This window comes from Desmodus rotundus, chromosome 9 (genome assembly GCF_022682495.2).
Source record: "Desmodus rotundus isolate HL8 chromosome 9, HLdesRot8A.1, whole genome shotgun sequence".
In the NCBI taxonomy this organism is placed as follows: domain Eukaryota; kingdom Metazoa; phylum Chordata; class Mammalia; order Chiroptera; family Phyllostomidae; genus Desmodus; species Desmodus rotundus.
The window spans coordinates 82024761-82042825 of record NC_071395.1 but is presented as its reverse complement, the minus strand read 5'-3'; the positions used below and the strand labels follow the sequence as shown (position 1 = coordinate 82042825).

At 52.1% G+C, this 18065-nt stretch overlaps 1 protein-coding gene across 1 annotated transcript in view; it reads left to right on the top strand.

The window, feature by feature from the left end:
• ASIC2 (acid sensing ion channel subunit 2) overlaps nucleotides 1–17364 on the top strand; it is a 233164-nt gene extending 215800 nt beyond the window's left edge. Inside the window, exons 4-10 of the mRNA XM_053911091.1 lie at nucleotides 3035–3185; nucleotides 5323–5379; nucleotides 7036–7189; nucleotides 9600–9691; nucleotides 12942–13021; nucleotides 14514–14582; nucleotides 16455–17364. Of these exons, the coding sequence (XP_053767066.1) occupies nucleotides 3035–3185; nucleotides 5323–5379; nucleotides 7036–7189; nucleotides 9600–9691; nucleotides 12942–13021; nucleotides 14514–14582; nucleotides 16455–16556 (705 nt within the window). The 3' untranslated portion in view covers nucleotides 16557–17364. The remainder of the gene's footprint in view (nucleotides 1–3034; nucleotides 3186–5322; nucleotides 5380–7035; nucleotides 7190–9599; nucleotides 9692–12941; nucleotides 13022–14513; nucleotides 14583–16454) is intronic.
• The last annotated feature ends 701 nt before the right edge of the window (nucleotides 17365–18065 follow it).

Here is an 18065-nt window from a genome sequence, read left to right as displayed (position 1 = left end):
CATTGAATATCAATCCCCAAATGCTCCCTATTTATGGATGGGGAAACTAAGGTTTAGAGAGTAGCAGTGAATTATCCAAATCATGCAGGACTTTGGTGCAAAGGTATGGTGAACTTCCGAACGCCAAAGAAAGATGAGATGGCAAAGCAAACCTGCATGAACAGGGAAGAAGAAAGAAGCCACTAGATAAAAACAAAAGGGAGAAGCTCCGAAAAGCCCTCCCTGGTGCATTTCTCCCTCTCCCACCCCAGCTCTCCATAGCGACAATGCCAGAGAGTATGACAGGCACAAGGCTGGAGTCGGAAATTCCCAGGACCGTGTGCTGACTCTGCCACCGGCAAGGCGTGTGGTCTTGAATAGACGGCTTAACCTTTCCAATCCTCAGGTTCCTCATTCATAAAATGAGAATAGGAACTTCTCCCTCAGAGGAGTCCTGTGAATGTTAAATAAAATAAGCATGGAGAATCTGGGTTCTCAGTAATGGTGGAATAGCTTTTATCAGATGAAGTCTCCTGGAAATAGGAATTATACACAGAATATTTTAAAACTACTCTTTAATGAGACTGAAGCAGGCAGAAATGGGAGGGTATACAGCCCTTGAGGACAGGGGCCTGCTCTGGGTGAGGTGCACATTTACTTATCTGGCCTCTCCCTCCAGGGCACATCCAGTTCTAAGGGAACTGGGGCGGGGGGGTGGGGGGGGGGCAGGGGGGGGGAGCTCCAGCACCAAGCAGCTGTCGCTGAGTTAAAAAGTCACAAGTCGGAGGTCAGGGTTGCCAGAAAGGTCGAAAATTGGGAAGAAACAATGGAGGCCAGAAGACGGTGTGACATTTTGAAATGCTAAAAGAAAACACTTGACAACCTGGGATTCTATATAGAGTCAAAATATGTTTCAAAAATAAAGACAAAGCTGAGAATATTTGCCATAAATAATCCATGAGTAAAATACATGCTCATAGTACAAAAGATAGTCAGGAACATTCTTCAGCCTGAAGGGATCCAATATCAAGGGGAAATTCAGTACCGGACAGAATGATGAACAGGAAGGGATGCAATTAGAACTATATGCAAAGTGGCACAATATTAATTCAAGGTAGCCGCATATTGTAAATCCTAGAGCAACAACTAAGAGTAATACTGGTACAAACAGGTATAAATCAAAAGCCAGTAGAGGAGATGGAATGAACTGCTAAAACAACATTAAATTAATACAAAAGGAGTCAGGAAAGAGACAACAAAAGACGAAACAGCAGTGAGGACAAACAGGAACCAGAGCAAGCCAGTGGGCCTCCGCTCTGTGGTAGGAAGGACTTCGTTAAAGGTCAGTGGACTAAACCCTCCGATCCTGTTGGATGGGATAAAACAGCAACACTCAAATGAGTCGTTTCCAAGAGATTACCTTAAATATAAATATTCTGACAGATTAAAAGTAAAAACAAAAAAGAATGGGAAAAGATAAACAGTGAGCATAAGATTTATGCTTTTTTATTTCTTGTGCAAGTTTTGTGGGGGGGCGGGGGTCAAAGAAATTGTCCATTTCCTCTAAGTCAGTGTATTAACACAAAATAGTATATAGTAGTCTCCTATTCTTTTAAAATGGCTGTAGCATCTGGAGAGATATCCTCTCTTTTCTGATATTGCTAACCTGTGTTATCTTTTTACTTACTGTTATTGATTTCTGATTTAGTTATCCTTGGTCAGAACACATACTCCCTACAGTTTTTTTTTAATTTATTGGAATTTGTTTCATAGTCCAGCATATGGTGTATCATGGTGAATGATCCACATACACCTAAAAAGTATGCAAATTCCAAAATTGTTTGGATAGTGCTTTTCAAAAGGCAATTAGGTGAAGTTGCTCGATAGGGTAGCTCAACTCTTCTACACTGTTGCTGACTTTCTGTCTCCTTACTCATCAGCTGAGAGAGCAGTGTTGAAACCTCTCCTCTGGGTGTCTATTTCTCCCTTTAGTTCTGTCAATTTTTGATTCATGTATTTTTTAAAGTAACCATTAGGCAATACATCCTTAGAATTTGTATATCCCCTTGATCCTGTTATCACTGTGAAATACCCCCTTTATCTCATGTGATATCTTTGTTGTGAAGTTTACTTTGTGTAACGGACAATTTGTTGAGCAAAAGAAGCCAGACACAGAAGAGCGCATAGTATAAGTTTTCATCTGTATGAAATGGGGGAACAGGCAAAGCCAACCAAAGGCGACAGAACCCCTCACGGCAATTGCCTGGGCAGGTGGGGGCTGATCGGAAAGGGACAGGAAGAAACTTTCTAGGGTGATTAAAAAATGCCATATCTTGATTGAGGTGATAGTTACGTAGGTGTACACATTTTTCAGAACTTATCAAACTATACACTGAAAATGTGTGCATTTTGTTGTATTTTTTATTCTTTAAAAAAAAGACAGGTATACAAAGGACTTGGCTTGGGGCTTGACACACAGTGAGTGCTCAACAACCGTTAGCTCCCTCATCCTTCACCCTCTTTATCCCCAGCAGGCAAGTACCGAGTTGTTAGAACGTTTTATGGTTATCGGACCTCTGAGAATAAGTGACGTATTTCCCAAAAGAGACTGTCCACAGTGTGACACTGGAGATCTGCTGTAGTCAGGGCCAAGGATCCTAAATAACACAGTTTATGCCCAAGGCCACTTCATCCTGAATCTTCCTCCGGGTTTCATCCTCCAGGTCCAGGTCGGGGGTCCCAAGTAAAAAGGGTAGAACTTAACTGAGTCCTTCCAAGGGATGGGAGATGACAACGTGTGGAGGTGGTAAGACATGTGGCGGGTGTAAAACACTCTGTGAAGACCAGCATTTCTGGGAAGGTTATGAGAGAGAAGACAGGAAAACTAGGGTTACAGCCAGCTGTCGAAGGCATGTGGGGTCAATGGAGTTTGGATTGTCATGTAACAGATGCTCAATAATTGCTTGTTGATTGCACCAGTGAACAAATGAGCCACTGAATTCATCAAGGCTGAGCCTCGCAGGCTGACTGCTGCCCCCTTCTTCCTGTCTTGCAGCTCACATACCTGCCCCCGCCATGGGGCGAGTGCCGATCCTCAGAGATGGGACTCGACTTCTTTCCTGTTTACAGTATCACCGCCTGTAGGATTGACTGTGAGACCCGCTACATCGTGGAGAATTGCAACTGCCGCATGGTCCACATGCCAGGTCAGTGCCAGGGGAGGGGCGGCCACAGGGCCCCACCAGGGACCACCTGGGACCTTCTTGGCATTTCTCGCCCTAATGGGAAACACTGCACCAACTCCAGGAGCATCCCAGGGGTGCCTTTCTGGGAAGACTGTTATATTTGGTGCCCAAACATTTAGAGGGCACATAGAAACATCCACTCTAGCAACCAAGACAGCATCCTAGTGTCCAGAAGTGCCCACATGTTTGGAAAACATTCCTCCCAATGTTCAATATGTTTGCTAATTGTTTGCTGTGTCCAGATACCTGGATGCTTGCAACTGTTGCATCCTGACGTGGTGCATGTTCACACATCCAGATGTTTGTTGCTTTCATCCTGATGTTTCCCTTCTTGCATCCAAAAGTCCAGCACTCTCTCAAACGAGGCAAAGTCCATCAGCCCGCAAGTAAATGTGCATGTGCAGACATTCCTGCTGTCAGACTAACGGCGCATGGGGCCATCTCATCAGAGGCAGCCTTGCAGCGGGGCTGGGGCTGACTAGGGCAGGAGGAGTTTGGTGTTGCATCGTGGAAGGATGAATGGGGCTGGAGGCAGGAGCTTTGGCTTCTAATTCAGGGTCCTCCACTCACCTGCTGTGTGTCCTGGCCCAAGTCTCTAAACCTCTCTGTTCTCACTTTTATTATCTCTAAAACACAAACATTAGTTGTTATGAGGATAAAATCAGGCTAAGACCTAAAAATGCTACTTAAACTGCAAAAATCAATGGTTGTGTTAGCATATGGGAAGAAGAACCAAAAGTCTTGTTGACTGAAGACCTACTACGTTCCAGGAAGTTTGTTATCATATTTAACAGCTACTATCTCATGTTTATAACATGTTTTATTTAAGTATATTTAACAAAATCCTTATATGTGACATTTAGTTCATCCTCAATTGTTTTCTGATATAACCAATGCTGAAATGAACACCCTCACATGTAAATTTTGAAGTTTTTCATTAGTAATCAGTAATTTATTCAGTAATCTAATATTATAATTATTGATCTTTAAAATAACCTCTGAGCTGCCTAGAAGACAGGGCAAAAGGAAAATTTCTAAATTAAATTATTATTATTGGAAAGAAGGAAGCATAACAGCCCCTGAGCCCTTGAAGAAAACAGTGTTTGAGAAAGCGGTAAGGAAAAGACATTGTGCCCTGACCAGCCTGGCCCGGTGGGTTGACCATCATCTGACAAAGCAAAGGCCGCTGATTCGATTCCCCCTCAGGGCACACGCCTGGGTTGGTCCCCAGTTGGGGCATGTGCGAGAGGCAACCAATTGAATTTTCTCGTGCACATCGATGTTTCTCTCCCTCTCTTTCTTCCTCCTCTCCTCTGTCTCTAAAAATAAATAAACAAAATATTTTTAAAAAATAGAAGGCAAGACATTGTAGCAGACTTTCACTTTAGCACTTGGTAAAAGAAAAGAGAATAGGTCCTGCGTTTTTACAAAGATATGCCAGAAATAATGATTGAACAATAGTTAATGTTACCGGCCCACTGCCCGGCCTGGGTCACCAGCCAGGGAGGTTTCCCTCATGGAACCTGAGCAAACAGCAAGCAGTGGAAATTTGCATCATTCCGCCCATGACACTGTGACTGGCCTTCCAGTTACCAACACGGAATTCAGGGCACAGCAAAGAGGAACTTATAAAGCAGCCCTTCTCACATATAGCACTGTAGTGTGGTGGAAAGAGCCCCAGCCTCAGGCTCACACTGACCTGGGTTCAAAGCCCAGCTCCCTCACTGCCACTCTGGTGTCCTGGGAAGGCAGGATACAGAATTTCCTCCTTCAGAGGGTGCCCCTGTGATAATTAAGGAGATGACCCCTGCCCAGGGCTCAATGGGTGCTTACCGCCTCCACCCACTTCCAGCTGTCAGGGTTTTCTCACCCATCACCAGCTCAGCAATCCATGAAGGACCTGTTAATACCGGTCCAAGGTCACAAAGCAGATGAGAACCCCCCCACCCCATGCCCCCAGGCCGCCCTGGTCAAGGGCTCCCTTCCAACTACCCACTGGCAGACTGCTGCCCCTGCCTGTAAGATTCGCTCCCTTCCCGCAGCCCTGGAGGGGAGGGTTTGCTGCCTGAGTACCTCTCCCTGTGTTTCTCCTTTGCAGGGGACGCGCCTTTCTGTACCCCTGAGCAGCACAAGGAGTGCGCAGAGCCTGCCCTCGGTCAGTACTGGGAACACATGGAGTGATGGGGAGGGCCTGAGATGGACATCTTCTGGGTGTGGGAGAGAGATTGGGCAGGAGGGGGAACGGACAAGGGTAGGGGGAAGAGGCTGGATGGAGTGGCAGGGCTGCAGGAGAGGGAGGTGCAGAGCAGTGTAGGGAAGGAGCTGATACAGTGGATGAGGGCTGGAAAGGGCGCGGGGTGGGGAGTACAGAGAAAGGATGCAGAGAGGTGGAGAGAGAGGAGTGGGTTTCAGCGGGGAGCTTGACATTATTTCCCCTAACACGCCCTGGGGGTTCATATAGGGAAGCCAAGGTTATTCCAAAGCAGTTGAGCCCAGGAGGGTGGGAGAAAGGAAAGAGGTAAGGCCCATTGTGTGTGCATCCCACGTGTGCAAATGGAAGGCGCCTAGCACTCCCCCTCCTCCTGCTTGGTGTTTTTGGGTTGGAATAACTCTGCTGGTTCCCTTCACCACCACCCTCCCTGCCCCAGCCCCTGCCCAGAAAACCAGGTAATGGAGATTCCACCAACAAGCTACACCCCCAAAGCTAGACCCACTCCACACGCCTGCCTCTCTCCAGATGTGGAACATGGTTTACAATCAAGACAAGCGGAGAGAACTTTTAAATCATATGGACTCAAATTCTAAGCAGGAGCTGCTCTGCAATCACATATCCAGGAGGACCAGTGGGGTTAGGCCTGGCTGAGAGGACAGGAAGTGGCTTTCAATGTGGGTGAAGACTCAGTCTCTCCTTGGAGTGAAGACTCCACAAAACCCATGGGTAGCCAGAAACACTGAGGTAGATAGAGGAAGGAGGGAGGGAGGGAAATGATGTTTCCAACCACCTGTGAGGAAGAAGGCAGCAGAGGGAAATCCAGGTGCAGGGACTTTGCCTCTAAGGAAAAGAATGGTGACTATGCCCTGGATGGTGTAGCTCAGTGGATTGAGTGTCGGCCTGTGAATCAAGGGGTCGCTGGTTTGATTCCCAGTGAAGATACATGCCTGGGTTGTGGGCCAGGTCCCCAATAGGGGGCATGTGGGAGACAACTACACACTGATGTTTCTCTTCCTCTCTTTTTCCCTCCCTTCCCCTCTCTCTAAAAATAAATAAATAAAATCTTTAAAAAAATAATTGTGAACCTTTGCCTGCATCCTAACCCAGGGGGAGCAGGAGGTGGGCGCCGGCTAGGAGGTAGCCCCAGAGGCAATTGTGCAGAGCCCTGGGTTTCAGATGCAATGGTCTCCCACACGTGCCTGTGACAGGCAGCCCAATTTGTGGGTGAGAACGCTGAGGCCAGGAGCAGAGAGGAAGGCCCTGGGAAGTTGAAGGGGCCTGGACAACCTTGCAGCCTATTCTCCAAAAGTGGTGCTTTTTAACAGTTTTTAAAAGGCAACAAAACAAAAGTAAAAGAAGCAGAAGGAAACAGGACTGACTGAGAGTAACCTAGAAAGAGTAGGCACGTTTTTATAATCTCTCACACACCCTCAACCTAAAACAAAAGCCCAGCACCCCTTCTCTTCTCAGCCCCCCACCCCTCACTCACCCTGAGGGCACCTCTTCCCAGCTCCCTTCTCTGCTGCTGGGCAGGCCACTCTGGGCCCAGGGATCCCAGTCCCCATACCTGGCTAAGCCCCACCTCCCTCTCACCTCCAGGTCTGCTGGCAGAAAAGGACAGTAATTACTGTCTCTGCAGGACGCCCTGCAACTTGACCCGCTACAACAAAGAGCTCTCCATGGTGAAGATCCCCAGCAAGACCTCAGCCAAGTACCTCGAGAAGAAATTTAACAAATCAGAAAAATATATCTCGTAAGCTCAGGGGGCATGTGGACGGGAGGGGGGGTTGGAGTGGGAGGGGCATATGGATCAGGAGGAAATTGGGGGCAATGGAGAAAGAAGGCAAAGGTAAGCGGCTAGTTTCATGTGGCAGACTTTAATTGAGCATCTACTATGTGCCAGGCACTAGGCTCAGCTCTCAGACTACGAAAACAAAGAAAATTAAGATGCAGCCCCCGCCTTTAAGGAGCTTATAGTTTTGTGGGGTGACAAGTGTACAACTGAATGCTACCACGGCTGAACAGGCAACGAGGACACAGGGAGACGGATGACTGCACCTTGCATGAGGATGTGGTCAAGGAAAGCATCAGAATTTTTTTTTTTAAACAATGCATAGGAGTTTTCCAGGCAGGACTTGCACATTCTGTTCCCTCCCCCAAAATGCTTTTCCTCTCACTCTTCCCCTAACTGGTCCTTCATTATGCAGGTCCTCATTTAAATGCCATCTCCTCTGACTGCTAAGTTAGGCCACCTCGCATTATTTTTTCCTCAAAGCACTCATGTTTTTCTTTATAACACTCATGCCCTGTGTAATTGTACATCCGTGTGTGTGTGTGTGTGTGTGTGTACCACCTGCCTGCCTCACTAGATTAAGAGCTTCCTGAAGGCAGGAACCTTTCTTTTTGGTTCTCTGCTGTGGAGTGTCTGGCACAGGCTTGATGCTCCAAATATATCTTTTAACAGAATAGATGAATAAAAGACATGGGAGAAGAGGGTGGCCCGGGCAGGAGCCCCACAGAGGGATCAGCACAGGACAGACAGAAGAACTGCTAGCAAAAGCTGGGCCCGGTGGCTGTGTCTGAGCTACGGGGTCCCAGCTGGGTGTGAGTCGGGGGACTGGGCGGGCAGGGAGCGGACTTTATCCTAAGAAAATAGGGAGCCACTCAAGAGCTTCAAGCGGTTGAGTGACAGGCTCAAGTTTGTATTTTAGTTCTCTACTCTTCAACAGAACTTTCTGTGATTCTATAGAAACGTTCTGTATCTGCGGTGTCCAACCTGGTAACCCCTGGCCACACATGGCTACTGAGCATTTTAAACATAGCTTGAGCGACTCAGGAACTGAAGTGTAATTTTATTTCATTTGAATTAGTTTAGCAGTTTTAGAAAGATCCTTCGGGCAGCAGTTCAGAGGACCAATGAAGCCAAGTGGGCAGAAGGGAGCCTGTTAGGAGTAGTTGCCGTAAACTGGGCAAGAGATGGTGGCACTTGGAATGGCGCCTTGGAGAGTCCCACAGGGAGAGAAGAGGGTCTGCTCCCCTCTCCCCAGCCACACCCTCCTGCCAACACAGTCACCAAAGCCCAGCCTGGAGCCGGAATCTACAAACCGGACTGCTTCTGTTCAGTGGAGTGAGGGTGGAGGCATTAAGGGCATTGTCAGCCACACTGAGGGAGCAGGGATTGCAGGACGTGCCAGGGCCTGCCGCTTAGCAGGCATTTGCCGGCAGCAATGACTCCCCCTGCCAAGATGTGTCTCATTAACACAGCTGCCTAAAGGAACAAAAGGGAACCAAGGTGCTTCTGCCAGAACCCCAACCCCAGCCAGATATAGGTTTATGCCCTAAAACGCCACTCTGGCTCTGGCAGCTGACTTGGCAATGCCAGGGCGGGGCCTCCCACTAGGAAAAGCTTGTTGTAAAGCCCAGTAGGAACTCTGAGGACTCTCAGGAGTGGGCAGAGGAGGTCAGCCAGGGCAGGCAAGCCTCGCCAAGAGCTGAGTGAGATCTCGCTTATCTGATGAATCTCCTGAACAAAATAAACTGACAAACAACATAGCAACGGAGGCTTGGATGCATGAAACAGACTGACAGCTGTCAGAGGGCAGGGAGGAGGGCTGGGCTTCGGAGAGCTGTGGGCGGAGGTGGAGGTGGGCTGAGGGGGACTCATGGGGACAGAAAGACTTTGCTTTGGGCGCTGGGCACACGATGCAGGGTGCAGATGTTGTTTTATGGAGTTGTGCACTTAAAACCTGTATGGTGTTGTGAACCAGCATCACCCCAATAAACTCAAGTTTAAAAATCCAAATAAATAAATAAAAGACACTCCTGAGCTCCCCTGCAGGTAAGGACCAGACAGACCCCTTACAGGCCCAAGAACCTGCGGAGCAGGCAGGTCTCCTGCACAGCGTGCAGAGAGTGGGGGGAGAGAACTTGGGGCCAGGGGGCCGCTGATACATGCCTCCGGTCCTGTGAAGAGCACTGGGCTGGGAGTCAGGACTCCTGGTTTTGAGTCCCTGCTCTGCCACTAATCAGCTCGAACTTGGAGTCAGTGGTTTCACTTCCCGGGGCCTCAGTGTCTCCATCTGTCCAAGGGAACGCTGTCTTACATGATCCCTGTGGGTGCTGATGGTTCTACCCATGTATGGCACTGAACATTCCCCCTGCAGAGAGAACATCCTCGTTCTGGATATATTTTTCGAGGCTCTCAATTACGAGACAATTGAACAAAAGAAGGCGTATGAAGTTGCTGCCTTACTTGGTAAGTTGGAGTGTCTGCTGCACAAAAGTCCACACCTCACAGGAGGTGAGAGGGAGGGGCATGGCTGGCGGGCAGTGATATACGAGCTCCCTGCTGAGTCTAGCCTTCACGCTCACTGACAGTTCCCTCATCCTTGCCCTACTCCTGACCCAGAATGGGGAGAACTTCAGTGTGGTGCAGGTTTCAGGCCAGTTCACGCTGCAGTCTCTGCCTCAGTTCCCCTATCAGCACATGGAGGCGGGCAGGCTGAAGGGCTTTTAGGGCCTTTCCAGAGCTGCCCTGTTGGAGTCCATGGTCTTCTGCCCCCCAGGTTGGAGTCAGAGCCTTGGGGCCGTGGCAGGAACAGGGAGCTGTCAGGCTCAAGGAAGGCTGAGCTGTGGCTGGTCCCCAGTGGAGCCCCCTCCTGGAAAGCAGCGTTGCTGCATTGAGGAGACCTGGTGACCTCCTTGTCCCCAGATATCTATAAACCTGACTGCCACCCCCACAAGTTCACATCAGCTCCCCTGGTCCCATAGGCACATAATGGAGGCAGGGAGCTCATTTCAACCCTGCCCCAGCCCCACACAAAGTTCACAAGACCCCTGAGGAGGGACAGTTGGAAGACCTGCCCCTTGGGCCCTCCTCTCAAGGAAAAAATCTGCAAAGAAAAGTAGCTGCTGTTGCCTCTGGGAGCCGAACCAGGTGAGAACGGCGAGGGAGGGGGCAGGGAACAGGCACCTTCTACCTGCAAGTATGGAGACCAGCTATAGAATGTAGGCAAGTGGCTTCTCCTCTCTGGCCCTCAGGTCCCTCACCTGTAAAATGGGTCTAACAAAACCCACTTCGAGTGTTGGTCGTGGCGGTTAAATGCGATAAAGCCCCGGCTCCCAGAAGGTCCACGAAGAGTCATTTCTGGCACCAGGACAGTCTCCACGCCAGAGGCCCAGGACCCCGCTGGTGTTTCAAGGCAGCACCTGGGCCTTTCTGTACCTCCCACAGGAGCCTGGAGGCTGGGCCACAGCTGGATCCCAGCTGGGCTAAAGTGACTGTCACTCAGGCCTCTGGGGCCCTTGTGGCCAAAGGCACCCAACCCAGACACTTGTCCCCTGGGCCCAAGGTAGTGGCCGTGCATCGGAGATGCAGGCCCCTCACCAGCTCTTGCCACCTTTATTTCCTAAAGAGGACTCAGGACTTGCCTCCTCCCTCCTGTCACCCCACTCCCCACATAAGCTCACAGTCACACGCGCACGCGCAGGCACACATACAGCAGGGCTCTGAATCTCTCAGGAGGGTGGCTCGGCTCCGCATCAGACTCGAGGATGAGCGCTCCCAGCGTCTCGCTCCTGCCCAGAATAGCCCGCTCAGAAAAGCACACTGCCATCTGTGGCTTTGTGACGAGAGCATGTGCCACTTGTGAACCCTCAGCCACCGGTCCCAGCCAGGCCCTGCTCTCACTGCCACACGGCCCACACCCTCCCTCGGTGCACATGTACCCCAACACCACACACAGGAGTGAGCACCTGCACAGACCCGCTTACACATGTATCGCATGCCGGCAGGCTCACACACTCATCACATTCAACTGCCCCTGCACACAACACACTCACACCCATACACGCTCACTCATGCTCCACACACTCACATTGTGCCCACCTCCACAAAGACACACGCGCACACATGCCGTGCACCTGCCCTACACACAGAGAGCCACCCACATAAAGCCATCAACAGCCAGATGTTCTGCCTATTTCTACACAGACTATGCACACACACAGTACCCTGGCACATACCCACACTCAGGCACACTTTGTGCACATACAAACACACACCTGACATGCACACATGTAAGTGCACACTCGCTGGTAAACCTCCACTGAGGACACTGGAGTGAGCAGAGAGGGAAGACAGGAATGAAGGGAGCCTTTCTGAGCCCAGCACCAAGTCCCACCAGGAAGAACCCCTCCCCATGACCTTGGCTTGCTCAGGAGGTGGTTGTGGGCTGCTCCCAGTTATAATCAGGGTAGGAGTGGGCAGAGGTGCCCATCAAAAAGTTGTTACACCAAGAGGTCAGCCTGGAATCTCCAGGAGGACTACATGCCCACCCCCACCTGCACCCCCCATTGCCAGCACTCTCCCCAGCTCAGTCTCAGAAATCAGAGCTGGAAAGGACTTTGTGGCCCATGGCCTCCAACCCCCCTCCCAACGACCTCCACCATTTAGGGTCCTTTGAAGGCAAAGCTACTGAGAGGTCAGGACTTATCAAAGCCACACAGCAAGCTGGTGGCTACTCCAAGCCTGGAGCCCCCAAGAACAGTGGGGCAAAGGCCTAGGGCTTCTGGGGGATCACTACCCTTTGGAGAATCAGCCAATAGTTTCTCAAATACGAACTCTTGCACTACACATGCCCAGGCGCACATACACAGTGCTTTCACTCCATTTCAGGAGGGCTCCGAGCATCTGCAGCTCCCACAGGAGAGCAGCTTTCAAACTCAGTGGGCCCGAGGACCACCAGGAGAACCCATAAGTCTGACTTCCAGACCCCCGCCCCGGAGATTCTGGTTTCGTAGGCCCAGGGTAGGTCCAGGGTAGGTCCAGGCATCCACACTGATTACAAGTCTCCCAGGAGTTGGATGCAGGGGGATCTGAAGACCAGTCTGGAATAACTTGGGTCAAGGGGGCCCATCCACCCCAGGGTGAGAACCTCTGTTCTAGGAAGAGACCAAATTGAACATTTACCTTCCAGTAAGGGAGATAGGAGCTGCTTGCAATGGCCTCATCCCAAGTGGGAGTGGCACCCCAAGGTGGCCCCCAAGGCTGTGTCGTGATCAAAGGCAGGGGGAGGCCTCTTATGACACTGCTCCAGACACGCAGGGCACCTGACATGTTTGCCTCGGGCTAGACTGTGCCCTTGACCAGGGCAAGGATCACAGACGTTTTATCTCTAGTCCCTTCCCAGAGCCAAAACTAGGCCCAATCAGAGTGGCTTCAAATATACTGGGCAAACCTGTTAGCCTATGAGGTCTATTCTAGAAGCCTCTATTAAGCATTCAAGTTGGCTCCCATCCTCACTGGGTGCTGCTGACCATCAGCTCTCAGAGCTGTGAGCTGAGGGAGGGCCTGGTCAAAGGCCTGGCCTTCCCCTTACAAGCCCAGGCTCCCCGTGGAGGGGAGCCATTCAGAAGGTCTGGTTTCTGAGATCTTGGTCTGTTCGCCCCCTCCTGGACATGTTGTGAGTAAAGCCAAACCTTTGGTCTTTTCTGTCTCTCTCCAGGTGATATCGGTGGCCAGATGGGATTGTTTATTGGTGCTAGTATCCTCACAATACTAGAGCTCTTTGATTATATTTATGAGGTAAGACTTGGGATTATTCATGGGGAAAGGACCATATGCAGGTCCCTCATCCTACGTCACTGTCCAGGATCAAAGCCTGGGGGAGAGGACAGTCTCTGTCCACCAGAGCCTGCTTTCTCCTCCCTGTCCATGAATATTGTCTCTCACCACGTCCTAGGCATGGGGGAGGGATGGGTGCAAGGGGGGCGAAGCCACAGTCCTACGGGGGAAAAGCAGTGGGCTGTCTACGCCAGCAGGGAGGGAGGAGAAGGGATGAGGAGGAGAGGAGACTGGTCTGAAGCCAGCTCTGAGCCCCTCCCATGGCGAGGCCAGATGTGGCGATTCATACACGTGTGTGTGCGCACCCACACTTTCATGCCACGTGCACACACTCACACCACACACACTTATACCACACTCACACACACTACTCACAAATGCACACACCATATGCACACGCATATATCACATAGACACACCTGCCCTCTGGGTGGCCGGGCACCTGAGTGGTACCTTCGTGTTCAGGCACATTGAGGTGAGCGGCATTTCCCAGCAAGCTTTCTCAGTCCTGAGAAGAGCAAGGCTGCCTTCACCTGCCGCTCTGGCTGCCAACAGTCTGAGGAGATGAAGCACCTGGAAGCTTCTCAGTGACGGCAGCTTCCAACGTTGGGGGCACCTGGGGCTCTCATCAGCCTTCCTGCCCACATCTCCCTGGACCCAGCTGCTCCGGGGGCTCCAGAAGGCCTTGGGCACGCCCAAGCCTTACACAGGCCCAGGACCACTGAGTCTCGGCCCAGCAAACAGGGCCCGTGAGCAGGGTGTGCCTCCCAGAGAAGGCTGGCGATGGCCAGAGTTTGCTCACTGTGGGGCTGGAGGGCCCCTGTCTCCCTGGAGTCCCACACCCTGCCTCTCAGCACGGTGACCTTGTTCCCCAAACCCAAACCACGTCCCACGGCCAGATTTTATTCTGTCTGGTTTGTTAATGTTTGTGTGAAGCTGTACAAAGTTAGGGAAGTTGAATCACAGTAGGTAACATATTTAACAACTACCCTTTACTGCTAAGAATAAAATGTTCCAACCTCAAGTAAGCCCTGATCTTGTGAACTATGACACTGACAGGCCTAGAAAGTCATTAGCAGTCTTGTCCCCCAGTGTCCCCCAGGCCCAGCCTCAGAAAGGGGCTCCCAGGCTGCTCCTGAAGACAGGTAGGAGCCCAGCCATGCCGGCACAAACTGCTTATCCACACTCTCCAGCCACCAGGGAAGGCGGTCCACACTGTGAGACAAGGCCCTCCTGTCACAGCTTCCAAGCCCTAGCTCTTGCACCAAAATCCCATCACAGCCCAAAGATCCGGCAGGGGCTCCTACAGCTGGCTGCCAGGAGGGGCCCCTGCCACGGCTCGTCCAGTCGCAGCCAAGGCTACTGCGGCTGCTGTGGTTCTCGATCGGAGGGAGGTCTCTCTACCTTTGCACATCCCCTCAGCCTGACCCCTCCCTTCCTGCCTCTCTTGCAGCTGATCAAAGAGAAGCTACTAGACCTGCTTGGCAAAGAGGAGGATGAAGGGAGCCACGACGAGAATGTGGTAAGAGTGGATTGTGGGCTGTAAGTCGGTTTGCCCCTCTGGTTTGTACAGGCGACATGAAACCAGATCCTGGGGCCAGAGCAGGAGGGGCATGCCTTGGCACCCACCTTCCCGTGGCTGTAACACCCTGTCAGCTCCCAACCCAAGACATAACCTTGGGCTTAACCTCTGAGACCGGTCCCAAAGCCTGACAGTAAGGTATGGATGCAGTGGATACCAGGAGATGCTTCCAAGGATTGGTCCTGCTTGGCCCAGGCCAGCTTCTTCCAGGCCAGAAGGCTACTCCCATTTTATGGCTGTGGGAGAACCAGAGATGCTCTGTGTAGATCTGTTCCTTTATTCCCTGGGGTGGCAAACTGTGAGAATGGAGGTCCCTGGTGCTCTACTCCATTTGAGGGGGACACCGGGTGTGGGGCCCTGTGAAGCCTGGAGCAGCAAAACCCCCATAACCACAGACTGCCACTGTGCTCCTGCACGTGGTCAGAGGTGCACCACGTGCTTCAAGAGCACCAGGTCATTTCAGCTGTGCGGTCGCCCGAGGGAGAGGTCTATTTTTATCTCCATTTTGTACTTGAGCGGTTGGGGTCCAGAGGCCAAGGTCACACCGCTGGTGACGTCAGAACTGGACACAGAGCTCCCCTAACCACTGTTCTGCTCTACCTCACTCTCCTGGAGCTGGAGGGGCAGCCCTCATACAGCTGTCCATCTCCTTCCCAGACTCAGCCCACTCCTGGGCTCCAGCCTCGGCTGTCTGGTGCAGGTGTCCGCGGCTCCCAGTTCTGCTCCAGACACCACTGCCCTTCCCATCTCCCGGGCCTGACATCTCACACTGATTCTCTCAGGCTCCCGCAGCCTCTGTGTGAGCAGATGCTGCTGTTGAGGAGGGGCAGAGTGGGAGGGGCCCAAGCTCTGGACTGAGCTGTCCCCTGGAACCCAGGTCCCTGCTTCTTAGCTGTGTGCCTGGGGGCAAGTACTATCTCCCGGAGCATCTGCCTCATCACAGTGAGGGGTGACATTCAGATGAAGTGAGACCCACCTGTAAAGCAATCAGCATTGCCTAGTTTATAGTTCAGACTCAGCAGGTGCAGCCTCCTTCCCCAACCCCACCTTCTCTCCTGCCTTCAGAACGTCTCAGTCATAGGTTCCCCCTCCACCCTGCCCCCTCCCCCAGTATTGTCCTCATCAAATCTCTCCAAATTCTTGGCACAGCCTCCCAGCCAGTCTCTCCGCTCCTACCCCTCCCAGCCTCCCCCCGGCAGCAGCCCACGACAGCCTGGGAACCTCCTTGAAGAGTCACAGCCATCTCAGCCACACCCTGCTCAGGGACCCAGGATGATGTTTCCCTGTGGCCAGCCTAACCCCAGAGGTCCTTTGGACAGCTGTGACCAGCTCTGGTTCTGGCTGTCGGAGGCCTCTGCCCTTGCAGCTTGGCCTCAGCGATGGGCACCCCCTGCCCCAGGCCTAGCCACAGGCTGTCCTTCCTCACCCCAGGTAGGTCCCAAAGGGGGCCCCCCTGAGGACAAGGGTAGGATGGGCTATCCAGCCCCAAAGCTAGACATCACTCAGATGTAGCTTCCCATGGCACATCAGAGGACCTCTGGGAGAGCTGGTCAAGCCAGCTGGTAAACCCTATCACCAGAGAGCCCTCTCCCACCCAGGACGGGGGGCACCTAGGTGGGCAATGGCGAGGATTCTGAAGGCAGGCGGCCTGTTCAGCGTCAGGCCTGAGATTGCAAACCAGTGCATGGGGTGTCTGAGGCAGGAGCAGCAGTGCCCTGGGAGAGCCCACAGGAAAGGAGCAGGGTCCCCAAGGCTGCCAGGGGCACCTGGTAAACTTTTTAATATAAACACCCACCTTCCCCTCCCCTCCAGAGCACTTGTGAGACGATGCCAAACCACTCTGAAACCATCAGCCACACTGTGAACGTGCCCCTGCAGACGGCCTTGGGGACGCTGGAGGAGATTGCCTGCTGACAGCCCTAGGACCACCGGCACCCCACAGATGACCTTGAGGCCCAAGACCCAGGACAGGAGACCGTGGGTGGGATGGCCCCTGATGACAGAAAGAAGCAAGAGCCCCTATGCACACGTAGCAAACTCTCTGCCAAAACCTCGCTATGGCCATGTCTGACACGACACGTCCTCGGGCCCCGCCGTGCGTCCCTCGTAGGAGAAATGAGTCACACTCTGGAACTGTCCACGAACCAACCTGCCATCACATCTCACTGCCAGATGTATAAAGCACTTGCATGCTCAGACTTCTCACGGCGCCACCTCCACGTCTGCCTCTATCCAAGACAGTCCTCCGTGTGGTTTCCTGTGGCCACTCTGCAGCTGTGCGGTGGGGCCAGGTCCCAGCCCCAAAGTCACCAAGAGACCTCGCTGGAATCACAGCCGCGCAGTCGAGGGGGAGACCGCAGAACTGTTGACTACGTCTGGTCCTTGTGTAGTTTGTGAAGGTTCTTAACCTGCCCACACAGCCCTTTGCCCCCAGAGCTGGCCCATCAGGTGCCTGGGGCCACCCTCTCCCATCCCAGCACCCGCAGTGGCCTGGGTGGCTCCAGCACTCATCCACAGTGCCCACATTGTCCTGCCTCCCTGTGACATGGCTTGTACAGTCCAACTCTGTTTCTTTGGGGGGCTTTTATTGTCTGTCAGAGATCTGTTTCGTTTCCTGATGTTTGGGTTTGATGTTCTGAGGTTTGGTTGGTTTTTCCATCTCCCTGGCATTTATTTATTCGTGCTTCCACTCATGGTCACATTAAAAGCTGGTCTTGTGGAAGCGGCTGGGTGTTCTGCCTTCCCCCACCCATACACCTCCCTCCCCGAGGGCTTCAGGAAGAGCCAGACCTCCCAGGTCAAAAAACCACAGATTATACAAAGTTTTATGCAACAACACTTAGCTTTGCAAAATGTGCACACGCTATAGTCTATTCTCAATTTTTATAAACTATTGATTGCAGCCTTGTAAATGACTTCATGACCCACTGGCAGGTTGCAGCCCATGGTCTGAATGCCACTTCAGGCCCAGACCAAGGCCTGAAGTGGGGGAGGCAGAGACCTGCCCAGACCTGAAACCATAAAGAAGGCCTTCACACCCCTCTGCTCTTCCATCTCTGTCCTGACTTCTCCTGACCTCTTCAGTGAACTTGGGCTGGACACAGGCCCCCGCATTGCCTCCCTCCCACACACCAGAGCTTCAGCACCCTCTCTGCACCTCCCGCCTTCACCCTGTCCAATAAACATGCCTATCCCTGAAGAGGTCACATTTGCATTCTGCCTTGCCCCTCATAACACCTGAGAAGATGTCCAGATGGGAAAAGAGGTGGGAGGTGCCTTTTGGGGGAGAGGGACCTGCTCTTTCAAGCCCCCCTGTGGCAAAAGAGAGCTTCCTGTTCAGGCAGAATCAGGCAGATGTCCTCAAGGCACCATGCTAATTCCATAGGGACAGTTTTCCCCCCATCACTCCCAACTCAAGAGTCT